Source organism: Acipenser ruthenus, chromosome 12 (genome assembly GCF_902713425.1).
Source record: "Acipenser ruthenus chromosome 12, fAciRut3.2 maternal haplotype, whole genome shotgun sequence".
Taxonomy (NCBI): domain Eukaryota; kingdom Metazoa; phylum Chordata; class Actinopteri; order Acipenseriformes; family Acipenseridae; genus Acipenser; species Acipenser ruthenus.
This window is the reverse complement of record NC_081200.1, coordinates 33,891,685-33,913,631: the sequence shown is the minus strand read 5'-3', so window position 1 is coordinate 33,913,631 and position 21,947 is coordinate 33,891,685. Positions and strand designations below refer to the sequence as shown.

At 36.7% G+C, this 21,947-nt stretch overlaps 3 protein-coding genes across 3 annotated transcripts; 1 reads left to right on the top strand and 2 right to left on the bottom strand.

The window, feature by feature from the left end:
* The first annotated feature begins 360 nt into the window (after positions 1-360).
* LOC117417214 (dynein light chain Tctex-type 4-like) lies at positions 361-4,068 on the top strand. Its single transcript, XM_059034907.1, has 2 exons — positions 361-468; positions 2,142-4,068. Exon 2 carries the CDS (start codon positions 2,160-2,162, stop codon positions 2,862-2,864), a length of 705 nt encoding a protein of 234 aa, XP_058890890.1. The 5' UTR covers positions 361-468; positions 2,142-2,159; the 3' UTR covers positions 2,865-4,068.
* Positions 4,069-4,720: 652 nt separating this feature from the next.
* LOC117416711 (serine/threonine-protein kinase PLK3-like) lies at positions 4,721-12,446 on the bottom strand. The gene is made up of 15 exons (XM_034028081.3): positions 12,138-12,446; positions 10,643-10,750; positions 10,102-10,218; positions 9,891-10,020; positions 9,564-9,651; positions 9,367-9,462; positions 8,837-9,035; positions 8,565-8,691; positions 8,170-8,279; positions 7,927-8,044; positions 7,359-7,442; positions 7,010-7,172; positions 6,780-6,909; positions 6,449-6,559; positions 4,721-6,268 (listed from the first exon to the last, which is right to left on the bottom strand). Exons 1-15 carry the CDS (start codon positions 12,345-12,347, stop codon positions 6,074-6,076), a joined length of 1,986 nt encoding a protein of 661 aa, XP_033883972.2. The 5' UTR covers positions 12,348-12,446; the 3' UTR covers positions 4,721-6,073.
* Positions 12,447-15,323: 2,877 nt separating this feature from the next.
* cacybp (calcyclin binding protein) lies at positions 15,324-21,947 on the bottom strand. Its single transcript, XM_034028109.2, has 6 exons — positions 21,665-21,947; positions 17,671-17,905; positions 17,372-17,468; positions 16,933-17,032; positions 16,556-16,650; positions 15,324-15,732 (listed from the first exon to the last, which is right to left on the bottom strand). Exons 1-6 carry the CDS (start codon positions 21,680-21,682, stop codon positions 15,570-15,572), a joined length of 708 nt encoding a protein of 235 aa, XP_033884000.1. The 5' UTR covers positions 21,683-21,947; the 3' UTR covers positions 15,324-15,569.

Below are 21,947 nucleotides of genomic sequence, written 5' to 3'. Positions count from 1 at the left end.
TGGTCCCTTAAAAAAGAATAGCCTGGTTTTGAAAAACAAGCTCCTTGAACAGACACAATATAAATTCCGCAGCATTGAGATAAGCTTGTGGTGGCCCACTTAGGAATATAACAAGTATCCCTTACTTAAAAGAAGAAAGACTGTAGCTGGAAGCAAAGGCTTTGCCATGGCGACCTAGTGCAGGGGGTGACAGCGTGCCAAGCCCAGTGCTTCCCTCTTTATAATGAGGGATTGCACTTCAAGATGCTGTTGTTATTGCTGACCTGTCCTGCCCCTGTAGATAATAATTTACCAAGACATGCAGAATAATTAAACCCATAAAGCTAAAGCTTGCAGGTCAGTGTTGACTGATAACATGCCCAAGCAAGTGTGCCAAAGTTCTCTCACGCACTGAGGCAGTTTCTGAAGATACTCGTAAGCAAGAAGTGCCTACGACAGGACACTGTTATAGCTGAATGTCTTACAAAGGTAAGGGGAGAGTTATATATTTTTTTAAGATTTTTTTTCTTGTTACACCTTTTTTGGCATTAGCCCCCTTTACTTCTAGAATTGTCGATTCCTGACATTGAAAGTTCTCCTACATAAAATATCACCTGCTTCCAATTCTATATTGGTTCCATGAAATCAACGGGATCAGACCTGAACAAAACTTACATAGATACAGGAGCCTTTGCAGGTTGACAAAATTGTTATTGTTTCTTGTTGCAGACACAAAGCATGCAAAAAAATTGTTGGAAATATATATTGTTTTTACTATTTTTTAACCAGATATTATAATAAATTCTAACAACAGTGGTGCAAAGAACGTATTCATGCAGTGCACCATGATTACATGAACGGTGGCAGTTTGTGGTGGCTGCAAAGCAGTTTTCAATATAATCTACAATTAAATTAAAGACATTTCAAAATCGGAATTGAAAAGGTGCACCATTAACATGGTTACAAACCTAAGCCCAATTTAAAAATAGTTTCTTTGTGTCTAAGTTTGAAAGCAAAATGGAGCAAAATAGAACCAGAATTACTGTTACATTGCCAGGCATAAAAAAAAAAAAAACTCGTAATAACCATGGTAATTTATACTACATTTAAGTGAATATACTCTCTGCCATTAACAATAGTAATCAGATGTCAGTGCTTCACAAGCAGTGTATTTGTCTTTTAAAATCCAAATAATTTAAGAAAAAAATCTAAGTTAAATAGACCAGGTTTGGTGGTATTCTCAGCAGTTATAGTGGCATTAGTTCCTTTTAAGGGCAGCTCAGTACACTATAGATCAAGATATTTTGCAGCTCTGTGTGTGAAGAGGTAGACATATCAATAAATAAAATAATAAAACCAGTGATGGTAACAGCAGAAGGAAATGTTTAGTTCTGTTGGCTGAAATTTCCAGTCATCATGTGTAGACATGTCTAGAGTAGACAGCAAGATGATTGTTTGATAAAAGATAAGCATCCCACTTTCATGAAGTTAGAGGGACTCTCCCCCCACACTAAAACACTAACTCAATGGCGGACTACTGCTTACCGTAAAAACATATTTTACAAGAAAGGATGGTTATCAATAATGTCTTGATGGTAGCCGGGTATCTGTCCAAACTGACGGCTCTTCTACCTTTAATCTCAAGACATTTTTCCATTTTTACACTTAAGCCTAGGTGTTTTCCCAAGTACCAGTTATACAGTAGTTTGTAATGAATCTTTAAAAACTGCACTTACTATGCCAAGTTTGTACCTGAGGAGTTTAGAGTTAAAGATGTTAAAAAGATTAAATCTGCATGTCTTCCTTTGCATCCCATTTCAAGCACTGAATATAAAACAATGGTTAGTGTAAAATCTAATTGCATTGTAGTTGAATAGAATGAGAACATTCTGCCCTCATACCATGCAGTTCTACATATTGCAGCCCTAAGGCTAGAATATGTTAAATTATATTTTCCCAAAATGTGTTATCAATAAAAAATCTAAAGCTTGCATACTAGATATAATTACACTGATACCCAAGTGAGAAATGTTTTTTGTTGCCAGGTATTAGAAGCTTAACATGGCAAAGGACAGTGCAAGTTAACTTATATTTGTGAAGAAGGGCTTGAATTGTGTTTTATTTTTTAGTCATAACTATTTGCTACTTTTTTTTCATCATAGGTCAGTCTTGGGAACACAATGACAACCAAGCAGCTCCCCTTATCGCAGGAAACTCTGGCGCAGTTTAACCAGGCTTTGGCTGCAGAGAGTGGTGGTGTCCTGCGGACTCGGGCAGGCTCCATTTCTACTCGCCGTAGCTCTCAATCTGTGGACCTTCACCACCCCAAGCACCTACTGCACCTCAAGAGTGTGGAAGGATCCCTTTCTGTCATCCCTTCCCGCCGCAGCTCAGTCTTCAGCAACCTCAACCTCACCCGCAAGGAGTCCTTATCTCTGGGCAAGCGGCTCTCGCTGGGACCCTGGATGCTCAGTGGCCGGGTCAGCTTCTCTGGCCTGCCACTGTACCAGCCTGTCCAGGAGACTCAGTTCGAGAACACCTATAAAACCCATCCGGACGAGGGTTTCCGTTTTGATGCCTGTAAGGTCCAGCATCTCCTGGAGGCCACGCTAGCTGGCTTTCTGAGCGACACGCGGTACAACCCAGTTACCTGCGGACAACTAACCCAGAACCTTTCTGATCTCATCCATAGCAAAGCCAAAGACCTTAACCCGCCCCGCTATAAGCTGGTATGCCATGTCATCCTAGGACAGCTCAACAACCAAGGCTTGAGGGTTGCCAGTCGCTGTCTGTGGGACTCAGACAAAGATAACTTTGCAGTTGCAACTTTTCAAAACACCTCACTCTTTGCCGTGGCTATGGTCCATGGATTGTATTGTGAGTGAGAGCTAAAAAGTGTTGGCTTTTCCCCTAAAAAACAGATTATAGGGAATCAATTTGTTGGCCTCCATATTCTAAACTCGAGCAATCTGGATTCTGATATTTTCCCAGTGTATAAAACAATATCATAATCAGTATGTGTGTTTGTCTTTTTGTATTGGACTTCATATAAGGAATTTAGCTTTTATTCTGCTGACTCTCCCTTCCAAAAGCTCCCTACTTCATTTTGAAAGGTTTCATTTGCTACCCCTAACCTGTCAGCCAATCACAGCTATTGTAATCTTTAAACCATCAGAATGGTCTAAGGCTGCAGTGAATATGACAAACAGGATGCTTGGTGCATAGAAACAAATCACTAGAGCTAATATTATCAATTAATGCACTGGTTAGACCTGATCTGCGGTGTACATTATTACTAGGAAGGATGTAGTTGCCTTTTGTGTGGCAAAGCAATTAGTTCCACATATAAGTTAATCATAGAGAAGGGTCCTTTTTATGTCATAAAAATTATTATCTTCATGCTGGTTTCAGTCTGAATGTCTCTGGGCTAAGAAATTAAATTAACTGATTAAATCAGCCGGAGCCTGTCAAAAGCAGGAAATTGGGTGATTACTGTAATTCAGGTGTACTTCGGTGTTATGATAATGAAACTGATGTCTTAAATCATGTTTTCTGATTGTATCTTTGTAAAACATAGCATAGCTTGTTTTTGTGTTATATGACTATTCTTTTTACAGTTTTGTATTTATTATATGCACAGTACATTTTTTTTTTTTTTACATAATAGATTTTACAACAAGTAGGATTTTTTCAATTGTTTTAGTCATGTATGTTGAGTTTCATTTAGATCCATGGTGGTGCTCTATATGAAATATTGTATTGGTCCTCACAATTATGCCCACAACAATTTTCGGGGTAAAATCCAGACTTTGTTGACAGTTTGTTACTTGTTTGTTGGTACACCTTCTATGCTTCTGTAAATGCTTCTAACTACATGAAGAGGATAAAAAATGAAACATTGTAGGAGATTAACTGCGCAGATTTTCTTTCTCGACACTCAAATTGATCAGCAGATACGGACGCTTTTGATTTACACCATTAAATATATATGCAAAACAAATTAAAAAATAACTTGATTTAACTTCTTGGCACAAAGCTACACTACTGATCCACTCTACTTTAAAGTACTTTTTATTTTGAAATAAAAACAAAAACTCACTCACGTCTATCAATAATAAGGGCATGTTTTACCTTATATTGAATTCAGATGGACTATTTTAAAGGGCAATATATTGAATATGTTTAAAAAGGGTTATTTAAGTAATCAACAGTTGGACACACTCTTCAGCTTGATTGTCCCACTTAAATCCTTGGAAGCATCCCTATATTGGCATTTTACACATCAAATAAGAGGTGTGACATTTTAAAGATCACTGTTCCTGGAATACCCTCAATATTCATAAATCTGCAGCCAACTTCCAATTATTCCTTTTCTGGTATGCAATACACTTTGCATTAACCGAGCTAGTTTATATAAAGAAAATAATTCACAGCAATAGTAAGCACATGTTCTACTAGGAATATAATAGAGGTGACTGTATCATAACAATAGTTGAATCACCCACACCATACAGAGCAGTATATTTGAATAGGACCATGCGCATGCTTCAAGATCTTGTCTTCAATAGCCTTTCCAATGTTGTGTTCGTACTATGAAAATGAGAACTTCCTTTCTATTTCTTATAGTGCCCATGTAGCATTGCTGGAAATACACCTGTATTTTTGCAGTACTGAATTCAAAACCATGAGGATTCTGGTCAGGCTTTTTTTAAAAAAAAATAAATAAAAAAAATGTGACACATTTGAAAAGTATACTTGTATTGCACAAAAAACAGTTCATGTTCAACCCTTAAAAATCTAATGCAGAAATTTCAGAAACTTTATTTAACATTTAAAAAAAAATAAAAAAAAATAGGTTAGTCAATTACTAAAAGGACAACATTTTGCCTTGGTGTTGACATTACACAAAAAGATGTACATAATAAATAAGTAAACTTCATAAATAAAAATATAAATTATATATTTTACTACATAAAAAACTAACAGGACAGATGTGGTTGACAAAATAAATATCAAATGGCATGAAAGAAAGGATTGTCCTTTGTCAAACCTTCCTAACATTATAGGAAATATACTTTTGGAAATGTATTAACACTTGGGTTGAAAGGTCACAGTCTGCACAGGGATAAGAAAAATAACATGACTGATTTGAGATGGATACAGTTTACCAAATCAAGTAACAGTTACACAAGTGTAATTTAAAATGGAGGAAAAGGCCTAAAATCGTTTGAAAACCCCAAAAAGGACCAGAATTTGCCACTGCCCAAATAAAGCTGTGAAATACTTCTCTCCCCATCCCCAGACAGACATTCTGTGGAGTTTCCATTACTGCAAAATATGCAAAAAAAAATCTAAACTAATTGCACATTCCAGTCACTGAAAAGGCACTTTTACATTCACTTGTAAAGCATGATCAAACTTGTCCTTCCACCTTTGTCGGCTTTTAAATAAATAGTCTTTTTAAAAAGCAATGACCTTTTGGTTTCTACAGTTTTATCAAAGAAAGAGAACTGTGGCAGCTATAAAATTGCCAAACTGCATTTAGTGACACAAGAATCCCCCAAAATAAACAGCATTACAGTGCAAATCTAAACTACAATTGTATTCCCTTCCCATATATAGTTGTGTGCCAGTAGTGACTCTGAAGGTTTTCATTCTCCTTTCCAAGTACCTTGAAAAATGGAAGTGATTTCCACACATAAAATTAAAGTCTGAGCCTACATGTCCATCCTGACCGAGCCTGCTCAGCCAGGTAACAGCTCTTGGTGTATGCCTTCAGCAAAAAGGCTCAGGGGGTGAGAAACAAATTGTGCGTGCATGTGTAAAAGGGAGTAGTGATATTGCAGTCAGTTAAAAGGTTTACTCTGCACCCCCCCCCCCCCCCCCCCCCAAAAAAAAAATAAAAAATAAAAAGGGAAGATATTCAGTTTCTGTGCACCATAGTCCAAAAGAGGCCAGACACTAGCCGTAGAAATTGAGACATCTCAGTAAAAGGAGTCCCATTATTTGCTCCCCAGAAGAAGCAATGCAAAATGACCATGGCCCCCCCTGAGGTTTGAGGGAATCCATGTGCAGTCCTTTCCTCGCCTCCTCATTATGCATCAGCTTTGTGCTGCAGCAGCTGCAGGACATATTTGAGCCGGTGCTGCAGCTCCAAGGAGCAGCCGTGCTCCGCCAGTGTGCTCAGCTTGTAAGTGAAGGACACCCGGTCTTTGCTGATGTAGGTGAGGAGGTCGGAGTCTTTAGACTTGCACAGGATGAGCTTGGTGTGGTCAGTGTAGAAGTTGACCTAAAAAAAAAAAAAAAAAGGCTAATGAGAATTTGACCTTGGTTTACATTTGTGTCTATACTACAGAGCAGAATCAATTATGGATTTATGTGCTGCACATAAGCTAAAAAGAATGCAAGATACTACATTTTGCGCAAAAAAATATCCCTTCCCTCTAAACTTTGTATCCAAAATCCTCACCTGTAGCGTTCCGTTGCTGAAGAGCATCACCAAAGCATGGTCAGTTTTGACCCACTGAAGCAGCAGCAGGGAAGATGATACCTTGTCTTCCCGACATTGGATGTCACCACCCTGCAAGAACAAAAAAAAAAAAAAAAAAAAAACACAGGTCAAAAGCTGACCACTTTGTGCAGTCAGAACCATGTCTCGTCTGGGTTACTGGGTCTGGGTATTCCTCATTTAGGAATAACTCCCAATAGTCTTATTTGTACCAATCCCAACACACATGCAGTAAGGAGTTACCTGAGACAGTGCTCAAGATGATGTAAGAATAATGCAAAGTTTAACTTGCCTCCATCAGGTTCTGCTCCATGTAGTTAGCAACATACTCTACAATATGCATCTGGCTGCGCAGCTGCTCTGGGACAGCAGTGGCAGGGAAGGTGAAGTGTTTACTGTTTGTCAAGTAGTAGTGGACCGTTCTGCAAAGAAATAATAAGCAACAGGAATTATTTTCATTAAAGCTAGGCTGTGGTAATCATTGTCCAGAAGGTTAGTAAATTCAAAGCTTCTTCCACTCACCTGCGCTGATCACAGAGACTCAAGTGTGTCCCTTCATTAAACAGGACCCCAATATTTTGATTGGACAGCTGGTAGCCAAACCCATACTTGTTTGAATAATCCACCCATTTGGTGACCCACACAAATGGATTGGGCTTGGACAGGCATGGGGGGTTCAAGGATGCTGGGGGGAAAAAAAAACAAACACACAATTAGTTTAGTTAGTGTTTTTTTTTTTTACACCAAACAAGCCTTATTGAGGCTCAATAGCAACTGTCATATAGCTCCTCTAGAGAGAAGAGACACCTTTAGCACTACATTATTTCAATTGAATACATAAATAAGGCAATGTGAAATGAAGGCAAATTACCTGAAGGCATTGAATAGAAGCAGTTCTTTAGGACTTTGATTGCCGATTCAGCCACAGCAGTTGCAGTGATGCCATCATCACAAGCTGGTAAGAAGAAACACATTCATTTAAAAAGGCTTTTGTCAGGAAGCTTTGGTTGTGTATTTTGGCAGAAAGCTGCCTGCACTCAATTCCAATTCATTTCAAAGCCATTTTATGCAACACGTTGAAAATGTTTGCAAATGAGCCACAAAGGAATGACAAGGCAATCTAAATCTTACAAAAGGGCTCAGGTCAGGCTATTCATTGCCTAGCAAAGCTGCCAATTCAGAGACCCATTGCAATTTAAAACATTAAAGCAAAGTCTGTACTTGACATCTTCCAAAAGTTATTGCTACTACAATATATTTCTAGCCCAGGATACCACTCTGAATGAGATGCATTCCTTCTCTAGTTAATCAAGAATCCTGGTATAAAATGGACATCTAGGTGAACCTATGTTGGAGCTGAAACCATCAATCCAGCACTTATTAGCTACTTATCTACTGCACTGCAGATTACATTGATCACCAAGAATGAGACAACTCACCATCACTGCTGCTGGCCATAGTGCCTTTGAAGGAGTGAGATACAGACTTCCTGGACTCTTCCTCAGCCTGGGTGGGACTTGGGCTGGAGCTAGCGAGCTGACCATTGGGAGATGTTACCTGTTGGAACAGAAAGAAGACTGAATAATGAAAGCTGAAGCAAATGCATCAAGATCTATTCTAATAAAATTAGAGTATCTTAATATGAAAAAGTTCAAACTCTGGTCTGGGAACAAAGTTTGTACCTCATTTCCTTCTACAGTCTTGTAGCTCATCTGTCGGCTGATGGACGTCTTGACAATGCCAGTCACCAGCTTTGAGATGTCATCCCGCTCCTCACTAGGGCTCTTCTCAGCTGGAATAGAACAGGCCAGTTATTTAAACATGTGGAAAGAGGGAAGCAAGCAACGAGTGTCTGTACAGGAGAGGAGAGGAGAGGAGAGATATAAAAACCTTTAAAGAAACTGGAGTATTCTGATGCAGCATGTCCTAACTAAAGTTACTTTCTAGTCCTAAGTGATGTCAGCAATTGGAAAATAATTAAGCTTTGCTGCAGGTACTATTAGCACTTTTGGTACTACTTTAGTAATAAAAAAATAAGTTATTTAAAACTAATAGTTCATATGAAAACTGTAGTTACCTTTAGATTTCTTTTTGCCAAAGAGGCTCTTAGCCACCTTGGAGAAAAACTTTTTGGCAGGACTTGGAGGGTTAAGCTCAGGTATCATCACACAGCTACTTGGAGGCAGTTTGTCTGGGGTAAAGCCCTGTGCGAGAATCAGAGAACAGTTTGGTTAGCTTTTGTTCTTTGTTTGACATTAAAGATTTTACAATGAGGATTGATCAGGAAGTTTGCAAAGTTAGGCATCACATTTCTAAGCCGTTCCTTGACAGGCCTGGAATGTCACTCACCTTTGTAAAGAACTCATGGTTGAGGATTTCATCCAGTGTCAGTCTATTGGAAGGGTTTCGCTGCAGGATCCCTGTTATAAGCTTTTGAGCAGGAAGGGAGAGGAAGTGTGGCAACACGTATTCCACCTCCTTTATGCACCGGTACGTCTCCTTCAGGTCCGACGTCTCGAAAGGTGGGTTTCCACACATCAACGTGTACCTGCAAATCAAACAGAAGGGAATATTACATTTCTAGTTAGTTTTAACAAGCAGTTTGCTTGTTTAGTTCTCAGTTGAGTTCTTACATTAAAAAAGCTCATGTTAAATAGCTGACTTAACCAACATTCGCTGGTATGAACTCATCGGAAACATTTACAGGAAGCTTGTGGTTAACCCATTTACTTATTTAGTTCACCTTGCACAGAGAAGAGGAGCTACTTAAATCTGGGTTTACATGGACTGCAGTTTACCACTCATTTTTCAATTTCTTTTCTACACAGTTACAGAGCACCATCTTATTTACAGGGAAATGCAAGGTTTCTCATACTTACATGACACAGCCCAGTGACCATACATCTGACTCCGGTCCATGCCCTTGCCTGTTCAATACTTCTGGTGCAAGATAATTGGGAGTGCCACAAATCGTCCTGTTAAATAAACAAAAAAAAAAATTAGGGACATGTTCAGGTTAACAAAAACAAAAACACACATGTACTTAAAAAAGAATCCACAACAAATGAACACATACTTTTTTCTTTGTTCTGCAGGCTCCAGCTTGGCAGCTAATCCGAAGTCTCCCACCTTCAAGTCCATGTTCTCATTTATAAAAAAGTTACCTGAAAGAAGGAGGCATTATAAGACAAGTGCATAGGAGACAGGTGCATCCATAACTAAACCTTCAATCAAATAAAACCAAAAACTAACAAAATAAAACAATTGTATTATTTAGGCAAGGGGTCCCTTTCTGCCCTTCAGCTTTGAAAGCTTTTTGTGCATATATCTTTTACACAGCATCTGCACACAAACATGTACACATCCATTAACTCCATCTTAAGCAAAACAATGAGATCTGCACCTAGTTTGAGGTCCCTGTGAAGAATCCCTCTGTTATGAAGGTATTTCAATCCCGATATGATCTGTCTGAGGTAGTATCTCACTTCAGGATCCGTTAACGTGTGCCGTGCCTTCCATATATGTGCAAGTGACTGAAAGAAAGGAAATGTAGTTTGAGTAATAAGAACTATTTTTTTCTTTTATCTACCAACTGAATTACACACTGCGCTCACCTTTCTACTGCAAAGCTCCAGGAAAATGTAGATGTTGTCACTGTCTTCAAAGTGATGGGAAAACTTGACTACATGCCTGTGGTGAAGTGTTTTGTGGAGTTCAATCTCATTTGTGATCTGGAACAAACACAGAAAACATTTAACACATGACTAATTTTGAATATAGGACACACCATAAAACTGAAATAAAAATGAAAAACCACACACAGTACAAGACAGAGATGGAAGGTGTACCTCTCAGAGAGAGAGAGAGAGAGAGAGAGAGAGAGAGAGAGAGAGAGAGAGAGAGAGAGAGAGAGAGAGAGAGAGAAAAAAACAAAAAAAAAAACACAACAACAACAACACTATGCTCTTTACATACTTAAACTAACCCACAATGGAAAGTACAAGCAATGCATTGAAGTTTGAGGTTAGTAGATATGTTGGAGAAAAATAAATAAATAAATAAATAAAATAAATAAATAAATAAAAAACCACACACAACACTTGGAGGAAATGTTTTGTCCCCACAGGACAGAAGAGAATCTAGGGGCTTTCTTACCTTCTCTCTCTGGTGTGGTTTTGCCACTCTGCTCTGTGGTATTACTTTCACAGCATACATCTTGTTGCTGGCCATATCTGTCATTTCATAGCAGCGTGCAAAGCCACCCTAAAAATGAAGCAAGCAAAGCAAAATTAGCTCAGAACGAAAGGAGTGCTAATCCGCAGTACATGAGCCACAAAACAGAACGTTTTAGAAATTGTTTGCAAAGGAATCAGGAAAAAGTACTCTTTGAGAACCAATATTTTGTTGACAGCTGATTATACATTGCAACCTGGTTGGTTTGGGAATACAAATAACATCTTTAGATGGTATTAGTTACATAATGACTATCATTTGCCAACACTACTGTATACACAGTACAGTACTGGGAGGCAGAACTGACACCCACTTTCAAACTTCTCGAAATACAAACCCAGTTATACAGGTCTGGAGCAACAAAAATCCAACTGCTGTAGTACTGTGTCCATCTAATCTCACTGGATAGAGGTTAGATCAGCAACGCCCAACCAACCATGACGCTATGTTCTACATTTACTAGTGGAAAGTATACACTTTTTTCTCTTAAGTGCGGGTGCAGATACTGTACCCATTAGTTAAAAAAAAAAAAAAAAAAAAAAAACACGCACAACCCGCACATAATCATAAATAAGACGAATCTTCACGATCTGACCAAAAGATATTATTAGGCATTTGTTAACAACGCGTGTCATGGTTTCATACGTGGCAACTGGAAGGAAGTAAGATATTAATCTTCACACAAGTAAAGGTAGTGTTGCAATAAAAACTTAAGTATTGTACTATACTTCTACAAATACCATGTTGACCATCATCTAAAGGCATTATCTTTTTAGACTTACGTTAATGAAAAAAATAAAATTAAAGCAGAACACACACTTTCAATTCAATGTATCGACGAGTTATTCTGTCCAACTATAAACCATTCCATAAAATATTAAGTCTTATAAGCTGTCGGTATTTTAAAAGGCATTTATTATTCTTAGTCTAGCTTTACACAGGAAGCTTTCGTTTTCTAATTCAATAGGAGTAGGTCTTCAGTGAAAACAATTAAGCTAAGAGTCACAACTGCCGATTAAGAAAATGCAGATTCATCCTGCGGTATTCTGTACCATTTAACGCCCTTCGCAATAAAATTAAGATAGCAAACTACCAGAAAATCTCAACGCACCCAAAACTTTTTATTTCTTCGAACAATCCAAGAAATTGTTATTATTATAGACGCAATACTGACAAGCAGGACACCCGGAATGTACTTGCCGCAATACTGTAACTTCGGCAAGAGAAAGGCAAAATGTGTGTTGAATGACAAATATTTTGGCCGACCGCCTCAATATGGTATCCCACCACTCCCAAGCCCAATCCATTTGCAAATCTCCACATTTCCAGCAGCAGCAAAAATAAAACCAAAAAAACACCTCAATGAACATTTTTGACAAGACACATGCTTCAACATGTCTGGTGGAAGACAGGCTACCTTTCCCATTAGTTTCCCTTTGCAGTAACATCTCCCCGTCTTTGAGTCAGTCACGATCTGAGCCAGTTCAGGACGGACCAGTTCTGATTTACTTCGGCTCGGTTTTGTCGCCTGGACAGCTTGTGTCCTCTCTGTGCTGGCTTTAAATAAATCCGGGCTCATGATATGGCAGGCAATGTGCTGAGAGTGGGAGAAACACGCTGAATCCATTCATTAACTCCAAACAGAACGTCCTTGTGCAATAAATGTCCTTAATTTATAATAACATATGCTGCTCAACAGAGAATAGCAGTTTTCAACTCAGTACATGCCGGGGCAGGGAATTCCTCAAGTATTTATTCAAAGTATTGTGTGACGTCAATGTGGGCGGGGACTTCAGCCTGGGGGAGGAGATTAGTTTTTAAAGCCACCGAAACACTTTGTTTCCTTATTGTTATCATTATATTTTGAATAACCTACTGTACATCATGATACTATATATTTGTTTTAAATACATAATAGTAAACACCAAAAAGCAATTTAAACAAAAACACGAATCATCACACATCTCCACTGCTCAGTAACACGAGTATTGTCCTCGATCACTGACTAGCCCAGTGAATGCAAGCATCACAAAGACATCCTGTCCTGAGGGTAGCAGTAAAATATGTTATAACAAAACGAACAATGCATATCTCTATTTTCGTGCTTTAACGCCTCTTCTGTTTCACAAAGACATTACATTTCATAAAGACATTACAGCGTTTCTGTAGCTGTAGATGTGTTTACCTTGTCTTATTTTGTAACTATTGTTTTGAAAGTTATGTTCTATAAATAATGTATATAAAGTGCATGTGTGCGTTCATTGTTTGATTTGCATTGTAATAATTGTATCTAACTTTACTATTCAATACAATGTGTCTAATTTAATTTAAAGCGTTTATTCTATTTTAAATTACTGCCTCACGTTCTTAGGGATTTAAAACAAAGCTGATACAACAACGTATCTTTATTTATAGCAAAAATAAACAGCCCCGGGGCAGTAAAAATTTTTTATTTTGTATTACTATAGTCTGATATCAATAGCTGATATGCATTGTTTTATTATAAGTCTGTGTGGTGGTTAATTATATATTTTACCGACTTTTATGATAATGTACTGCCCCCTATCGTAATTTAAGAGTATAACACTGATAAGAGAGTGAAGCTTTTTATTCTTCATGAGCTATAGGAGAACGTGGCGTTAAGATTGCATTTGAAATCAGTGACAAATGCCAAAGGAGTTCAGATAGTGTCCCAAAGGTATTAAATTCAGTATCAATCATTTAGAATGGCTCATTGAAGACATGCAATCTTCAAAGTCTTTTCTTTTGAGAAGATAGTTCTGTTCGCCTTCTTTGTTTATTAGGTTGGTGGGTGGCACTGCTGAGCAGGACAGCCATACAAGGAGAGGACTTTGCTCAGATCTCAATCCAAGTGTGATTATTAACAAGCAAGTTGTGTTTCCTGCTAACACCCCATTCAAATGTAAGTTCTAGTAAGGACAGACCAAGGGCTTGAATTTTGCACCGGTTTTTCACGTTCACTTTCAATATTGGAGATTAATGACACACCAGACCGGTGCTAGTAATTGATTTTGCATCACAATACCAGGCTGCACGACTCTAAATTGTTTCTACATACAGGCAGAAATGTAAATGGCTAAACACAGATGATGACATGTTTATCTTCCTAAGGCAACGGCTCCATAGCAACCGGTGTCCTGCGTGGCAACTTGCCAACTACAGAGGCCCTAATCTTGTCTGAAAGGACTCGTCCATTTATATTCCAAAAACGTTACTGTACTCAACTCAATGGATTCAGATGTTTACTGTGATAAGCACTTAAACATTTAACCCGATTATTTGGAGGGCAAAATAAATAAATAAATAAAATAACTACAAAAAACGTTGTATTATTATTAATAATAAAAAATGGAATTATAGAAACTTTCACGGCAATAAAACGAGACACGCACTGATCATGTTTAAAAACCTAACACACAAACAAGCAAAATAACCACAACAGAAACCAATAGATTTGCTTATTGGAAATCTCCTGATAACACGTAATGGGGAATTTGTTTTGTCTACATACAGTATTAAATTCCTCAAAAAAAAATTTTTTTGAAATAAATGCTGGCACTAATACTCAATGGAAGTCACAGTAGCCTTGTGTGTCATTCTGAAATGTAAGTAACACATAGGTTTAATTAAATTAGGCATACAAGTACAGAAGAAAATAAAGTTTTTGGCAACCACCGATTTGCACATTCTAGGACTGGGAGGGACAAGGTGCAATATTCGGGAATACTGTACACATCATTGCAGCATTGAAGCCAGACACACACTCCAAATAAACAGGGCAGCGACTTAATAACACCACCAAGTTAAAAAAAGATTTAAACAGATACAATCGTTGCTCAAATAAGCAACTGAAGTTTTAAACAGAATGATTAATAACTCACTTCCCTAGTTGAATTAACACCTAACGACAGAAGCTGTTACAGGTTCAAAGGAGGCTGTATTGACAACTCACACATATGTGTACGTCATCTTTTGATCAGTAAAATTAAAAAAAAAAAAAAAAAGGATGTCTGGCGTCTTATCAATTACCAGGCTAATACACAAATTAAACTACATTATGCAATTTTTAACTGCAGCCTACTGTACCCTAGTAACTGTAATAAAGCTAGATCGATTGGCTTTATAGTGTCAAAAGAATACTTCCACATTTTTATTTCCAACAAATTGTTTCTCGTTGTTTTCAGGGATTAACGATTTTTGGTTGGTTTCAGACACCGCAAAGCACATCTTGGAATACCTATTGGTACTGTTACCCTGGTCTGTCAAAATGGTATGCATTATATTTTACTATTCAAATGTGAATTAAAACATATCGGTCAACTTCAAGTAGACTAACTTCGGGACTAGAAAATCCTCAGGAAGGAATTTAACAAACTATCCCCAATTGTTTGGTGGGGCATGCCGCCACCTGCTGGCAAAAACCGGAATTGAAGGAGGATAACGAGGTTGAATGTTGTACTCGTCTTGGATGGCACCATAGCAGAATTCCATTCTTGGATACCCAGGAAGGCTGTATAGCTGAATAAGCACTATCCCATAATTCCTATCTAGTGGTATTAAAAAAAAAGTCAACTGCAAATAATAACTTTCATATTTTTTTTATTCACATTTGCATTCTTTAGAATGGATGAGTATCAAAAGGCACTACATTTCCGTTATTTGCATGACAAACATTTACCTCTTGTATATGCCCTCACAAAAGTAGCCATTTCCGTGTTACAATTATAAGGTAAACCTTTTAAGAATCTAAGTCAAGTAGACAATCGGCTAGTGAATCCACCGTGTTACTATAGTGTGGAATACTATTTATGTATGTATTGTTTCTGGTTCAGAAATCCATATTTTCTACTTTGTTCTGTTTCTCTCGAGATTCAGTCCAGGCTTTGTTGATGGTTCTCTTCATCTCATCGTTGCCTTCGTCGTACATCTTCTTCAGAATGTTCATGAGCCCGTCACTGGGGTCAGTGTCTGCAGTGTCTGCAGAGGGCTTTCTAGAGGGGAAGAATACCAGCAGCATCAACATCAGTTTATATTCAACACCGAAATATAGATGTGGTTTTCAGTGTTCGGTTTCAAAGAAAAATACTGGACTAAATCACCAACCTTTTACAGTAAAATACTTATACTGAGCTGACTGGGGTTCTTCTGTGTAAAGCTTGAACAGTTACCAAACCAACTTGTTTCATCTCATTTAGTTCCCTTCTTATTGCGTGTAAATACTCCATTAAACATATAACATCTTTCATGTAGAATATGAAAACCATGTTTTTACAAACACGGTACTGTTTTCATTTTAATTCCGGGTTACAACCTGCCTTTTAACCACAATTTCCCCAAAAGTCACTCGTGCTTGTCTAAGAAATCAGAAAAACAGGTCTTTCTGATTTACTGTAAATAAGTCAGGCAAGACAAGTGTTCAGTTTGAATAACCCCAACCACAGAGTCAAATACAGAATAGAAAGTTATTACATCAAGCAGCAAGGCGTGTTGCACAAGTAACATGTTTTATGATGTTAAAATGAAAACTCTTCTAAAAGAAGACTGATGTCTTACTGAGCCGTATCTACAGGTAATGACTCAAACTCTCCTTTCAACAGCACATCATTCCTTGTTTGTGCCCTGGTTTAGCTCAAATGGTATATGATATTTAATACAAGTCACCTATCCAAGCCTATCCAGGCTTAGAGCTGATTAAATCTGAATTGAGGATGGTACGGCTTCTGGCAATATATTATTTTATCCAGTTACAGCTGGATGGATTGATGAATGAAAAGGACAGACAGAAAACAGCTCATCAAGTACACCAATACTCACTTCTTGTCGTTCGTCTTTTTCTCCACCTGAGTCAAGAACTCCCACTTTTGTTGGGTCTTCTTTTTACACATCACCAAGACCATGTCTGTTTTCACCTGCACACAAAGTTAGATCTTCATTTATTTTTGCCTCAAAGCAAATAATTTGCCAACTCGATATTGGCAGAAATTCTAGTTCACATGGCAGCAAGCAGTTTAGCTTTGTTACATTTTGAGCCTAACCCAGTAAAATATGACATAAACACATGCAAGAAGACTTTAGCTCAACCGCAAAAAAAACAAACAAACAAAAAAGAATCACAGAGCTGAAAATACATTAAAAAAAGAAGATGGAAATGAAACCTAACAAGGGAATCCCAAACGCACTACGCCACTGACCTTCCTAAAGCTTTCCTCTGCATCAATGGCACTCAGGAGGTTGTTGATATTCATTTGGTAGTTCTTTCCTTCTAGATCTTTGACAAGGACCTCAAATGACCTGCAGTGATCAATATAAAACATAAAACTAAGAAAAAAGCAACATTTTATTCTTGTATAGTAGTTTTTGATAGTGCTTAATAACTTGACATTATATTGTGAGAACAGTATGACCATATTATTGCAATTCAGCAGGGCAGAATTAACTTACAGACTGTAGACTACAATGTATGTACTTCAGTTCGAAATTACGGACTCAGCCAGAGATGTCAGCCCTCAAAGCCAGGCAGCTCCCCTAGCAATTGACATGTATTGTATTTATTATGTGTTTTATTTTGGAACTGGGGGGGGGGTTGCATAAATTGAGTTAGGTATTAATGTTGCATTGATCTGTTCTTACCTCTCAGTGAAGTTTGTCTGAATGTTATCTGCTGGGATCTTGTGTACACCATTAAGAGTAATATAAATCTTTACAAATTTATCAGACTGGTCCCACCCTAAACAAAATTACAAATAAATAAATAAAAATGAATAAATACAAGTTCATCTATACATACAAGCGCACAATAAACTAGTGTCAAAAAACAAACTGGCTTTACCATGAAAAAACATCTTTAAATAGAACAGTAATCCAAAGGGGTCTGTGTTTTCTTACTCAAGCCAATGACCGCATGAATATTAGTTTGCAAAAAAGCATACCATAGTTATTTATTTTCACAGTATATCCCCTGGATGTTGAAGGCAGCAATGTTTTCTCAGAATCCCCGCTATCTTTCTGTTTCAGTAACTGATGTTGCTGCTGCTGCTGCTGCTTGCTGACGATCTCCCTCTCAATCTTCTTCTTCTCTGCTGTCAGAACATCCTGAACGCGTTTTCTTACTGCCTTCTCCAGAAACACATTCACCTCATCCAGGTCACTCTGCAACTGAGCGATCTGGAGAAAAAAAAAAAAAAAAGCAAGCAGATTAATATTGAAAATACAACATCTTAATGTGGCGATTTTATTTATTTATTTGTTGTTTCATCACTTATAGCTAGAAGACTGCCATCAAATGTACAAACTGAACCTACATAATCTACATACATAGTTGCGTCTAAATAAGGTTTTTTGACAGATTATCTTCATGAAATGCCCAAATGTATTATAAAACTAAACATAAATCTGGAAGAGATATGCTAAAAGTGAACGTCAAGTATTTTTGAACTACATTCCCCATAATCCATTGTAAAGGTGCCTGATATATTGCATCAGCACTGAAATTGGTTCATAGATATAGAAGGATTAGATAGGACATGATGTCATTTTGATGTGCGTTTATTAAAGCCATTTCACGGCTACAGGTATGTACAGTGGTCTCGTTTTTTTGCATGTTATTTGTCTTCTAACGGTTAGCAGTGTGTTATGCCTCACAAAATACAAACCATATCTACCTCATTTTACTATGTGCAAGTAAACATTTTATATTTTACGTAGGAAATAATGCCTTTTGAGGTGACAATTAATTTAAACACCAAGTCTATGAAAACTAAGTAGACTAGTTTTTTGAGGGTTTTTCTAAGAAATCAGTGTTATATTAATTATACAAGCGTGTTCTCTTTGTATTTTATAGCGTTTACATTATCCGACATGTCTGTCTAGTGTGCTGCTATAAATTGTTCAGAACTCCGCAATGAAAACACATTGAGGAGGGGGATCACCTTTCACATGTAACAAAGAAATAGACGTATTTACTTTATTGAGTTACTTATAAATAACAGTGCTTGCTTACTGGTATCTGTATAAATGTTTTTGGGAATGGAGATCAGTTGAAGGAGTAATTCAGTATGCATAGTACACAAACTTTTTTGTTTGCTTACAATATAGACAATTGAAACATGTGCAAAGCTGTGCACTTTTAAGAGTTATGTTAATTTATAGCAAGCAGAAATATTTTACCAGGTGTTTTTTTCCAGATTTATTTTAAATCTAGTATTTCTTACTAGATTTAAACAAAATAAATTAGCTTTATACATACATTTTAACAAAAACATTCTTAAGTTTTGAAATTTGAAATGTAAAAATATTGAAAACGCTTAAGTCACAAATTCAACATTTAAAATCAATCTGACAATTAAATCTGGGAAAATAAATTTGGGTTTTGTCAAAATAAATCTATTTCGCAAGCTAAATCAGATTTAACAGGGGGCTGGTGAGATGGACGGGGATCATTTGCATGTTGGCTTCAGATTTAGCTTGCAAAATAAATATGTATTTTGACAAAACCCAGATTTATTTTCCCAGATTTAATTGCTAACCTCAAAGATTTATTTCGGATTTCTGTCAGCTAAATGTTGACTGGCCAAGTGTAAAAGAAAAACCACAAAGAAAGTGATTTCTATAATTGTTCTATTGAAATTTATAAAATCAAAGCAAAGATTCAGCTTTATAATAAAACCAAAATAACATGCTGTGAGAGGGATGAAGCCCTGCAGCTGTAAAGAATATCAAATGTAATGTAATGTTTTTGTGAATACTATTGGTATATTACTTTAATACTGTATGTAACCTGTGTTTGTTTTCTGACTATGTTTGGCAGATGGGGTTAAAACCTGTCCCTGTCAAACGTGTGTAAATGTGACCAGTGTTAATTGTTTGATTGTTGATTAGCCCTGGCCACATACTATAAAAGCATTCACCGGCTGTACCTTTCGGCAATTGATATTTTGCAGCATTTATTGGTCCTTCTACAATACAAAGGTCACCAGTGCCTGATGAAGAAAAACAAGCCCATGCCATCACACTACCTCAACCATGCTTAACTGGGCATGAAGAACTTTTGAGAAACTCTTCCTTCAAACATATTGTTGCTTTCTTGGTGAAAAAAAGGTATATTTTGGATTCATCTGATCACTTTATATTTTGCAAATTTCTAATAAAATCTGTTACATATTTTCAATTTACTGTACTTAATATGTCTAAATAAATGCATTGTAACTTCATAATGTGACTGAATTTGTTGTTACACTGTGTAATGTTATGTATATATTAGTAGTATATTGTATTTTAATGTTTGAAAAACACCAAGTCACCTTGGATAAAGGCACCTGCCAATACGAAATGATAATACGTTCCATTTCATATGTATCTTATTATTACATTTCTATTAAAATTTACTATAATTTAAAATGATACATGATCACATGTCTTTCTCTATTCCCTTACATAAAATCTGTATTTGTAACTGATGGGAAAATTTAAGTTATGTTACTTATTATCAAGCTGCACAGACAAGGTCCCCCAAGGTGAAGTAGTAGGTCAAACACAGCCTAAGACGATGATGATGATGAGGAGGATGAGGAGGAGGAGGAGGAGGAGGAGAAGGATTTTAAAGGTGATGACCAATGGGATGAATAGTGAGTGTACTTACTCCCAATAGGGTTGACACTAAATTGTTCCCTATTTCCAAATCTTATTAAAATGATGATGTAACTGTTCTATCAATTTGCTATTTATTTTTGTTGCAGTTCGTTTATTTTTTTCTTATTTATTTGTTTAATTAAGTCATGTATCTTATGTAAAGTTACTCCCTATTAACTTGTGCAATTTTACATCAGGACAAACACACTCGACTTGTAGATTTTAATGTTATGTTCTTTCGACAGAAAAAAGTAAGGGGGATTGAAGGTGTCAAGGAAAAGTTACAGAACAAAATCCTTAATGATGTAATTGTTAGTTTATGCATGACAAAAACTATTTTCATAGCATACCTTACTGTACCTTAAATGTTATTAAAATCCTTGTATAGATTTTTTTTTTTTTTTTTTTTTAAAGATACAGCTCTTATATTTAGCCCCATCGTTTCCAATGTAAAGTTACACAAATGTTAAGGCTGTTCTATCCCACGTGGGACACCGCTGCTGCAACATTGAGTAAGGTACTACCCAGACTGTTTCAGAAAAAAAGCAACTGTATAAATGGGTACCAGAATTTGTATGTAAAAATAATTCATTGAACCCCTGTAAGTCGCTTTGGATACAAGCATCAGCCAAATACATTATTATTATTATTATTATTATTATTATTATTATAGGTAATATGATGTCTTACTTTTTGTAAAAACGCTATATAGTTATCAAATATATTATTATAGAACCTTTATATAGCTATGGTAGTTATACTTCATTACAAATTATTATTGGTATTCATGTCTATTAAAAAATAAAAAAAAGTCAATCATGAGGGTAGCGTTGAAATATATGTATGTTTGTACAGTATTTATTTATTTTATTAATATGACAATATCAAAAAGCCTGCAGATAAAAAGTCCGTATCCTAAGCTGTTCGTTAGCTGTCTGACCTCTATAACCACCCTTCATTCTAGTGTTTTATTTTAAACACGCCCGTTTTGTAATTCAATATTTTCACGTAATATTTCTGATTTTAATGTATTCCCGGAACAAGTCAAAGTTTAAACAACACCTAACCCCCTCTTCTCTACCTCAGCACATATCTGTTCCCTTATGAAGTTTCTTGCCTAGGCAATATGGCCGTCCGGTTTGCATATTGCGGCTTGGAGTTTCCATGGGCGTGTCCGATCTAACCCTTCTAGAACTGTCTCTTTGTACTGCACTCCCTTACAGTTTCCGCGCTAAATCCAAATACGATGTGTATATATCGAAATTATACACCGAAAAAAAGAATCATACAACTTGCCTGTTCTTTGATGTCCATTGTAGTTTTGCGTGACTTATGTGACGATTGATTGTAGAATGCCAAACAAATGTGGTAATTTAGTCAATCTTATAAATTTCAGATTTAGTTCCCATTCAGGGCTTTCGTTGAGCTTTTTTTGCACTAAATATAGTAATTACATAAACCAAAATAAAACCACGTATTTCTGTAACTATAGTAACATCAAATCCTATTTACAGCTCCCTGAGTTAGTATTTGCCGCAACCGTCTGCAATATTCGTCACAAAATATTGCCTAAACTAAA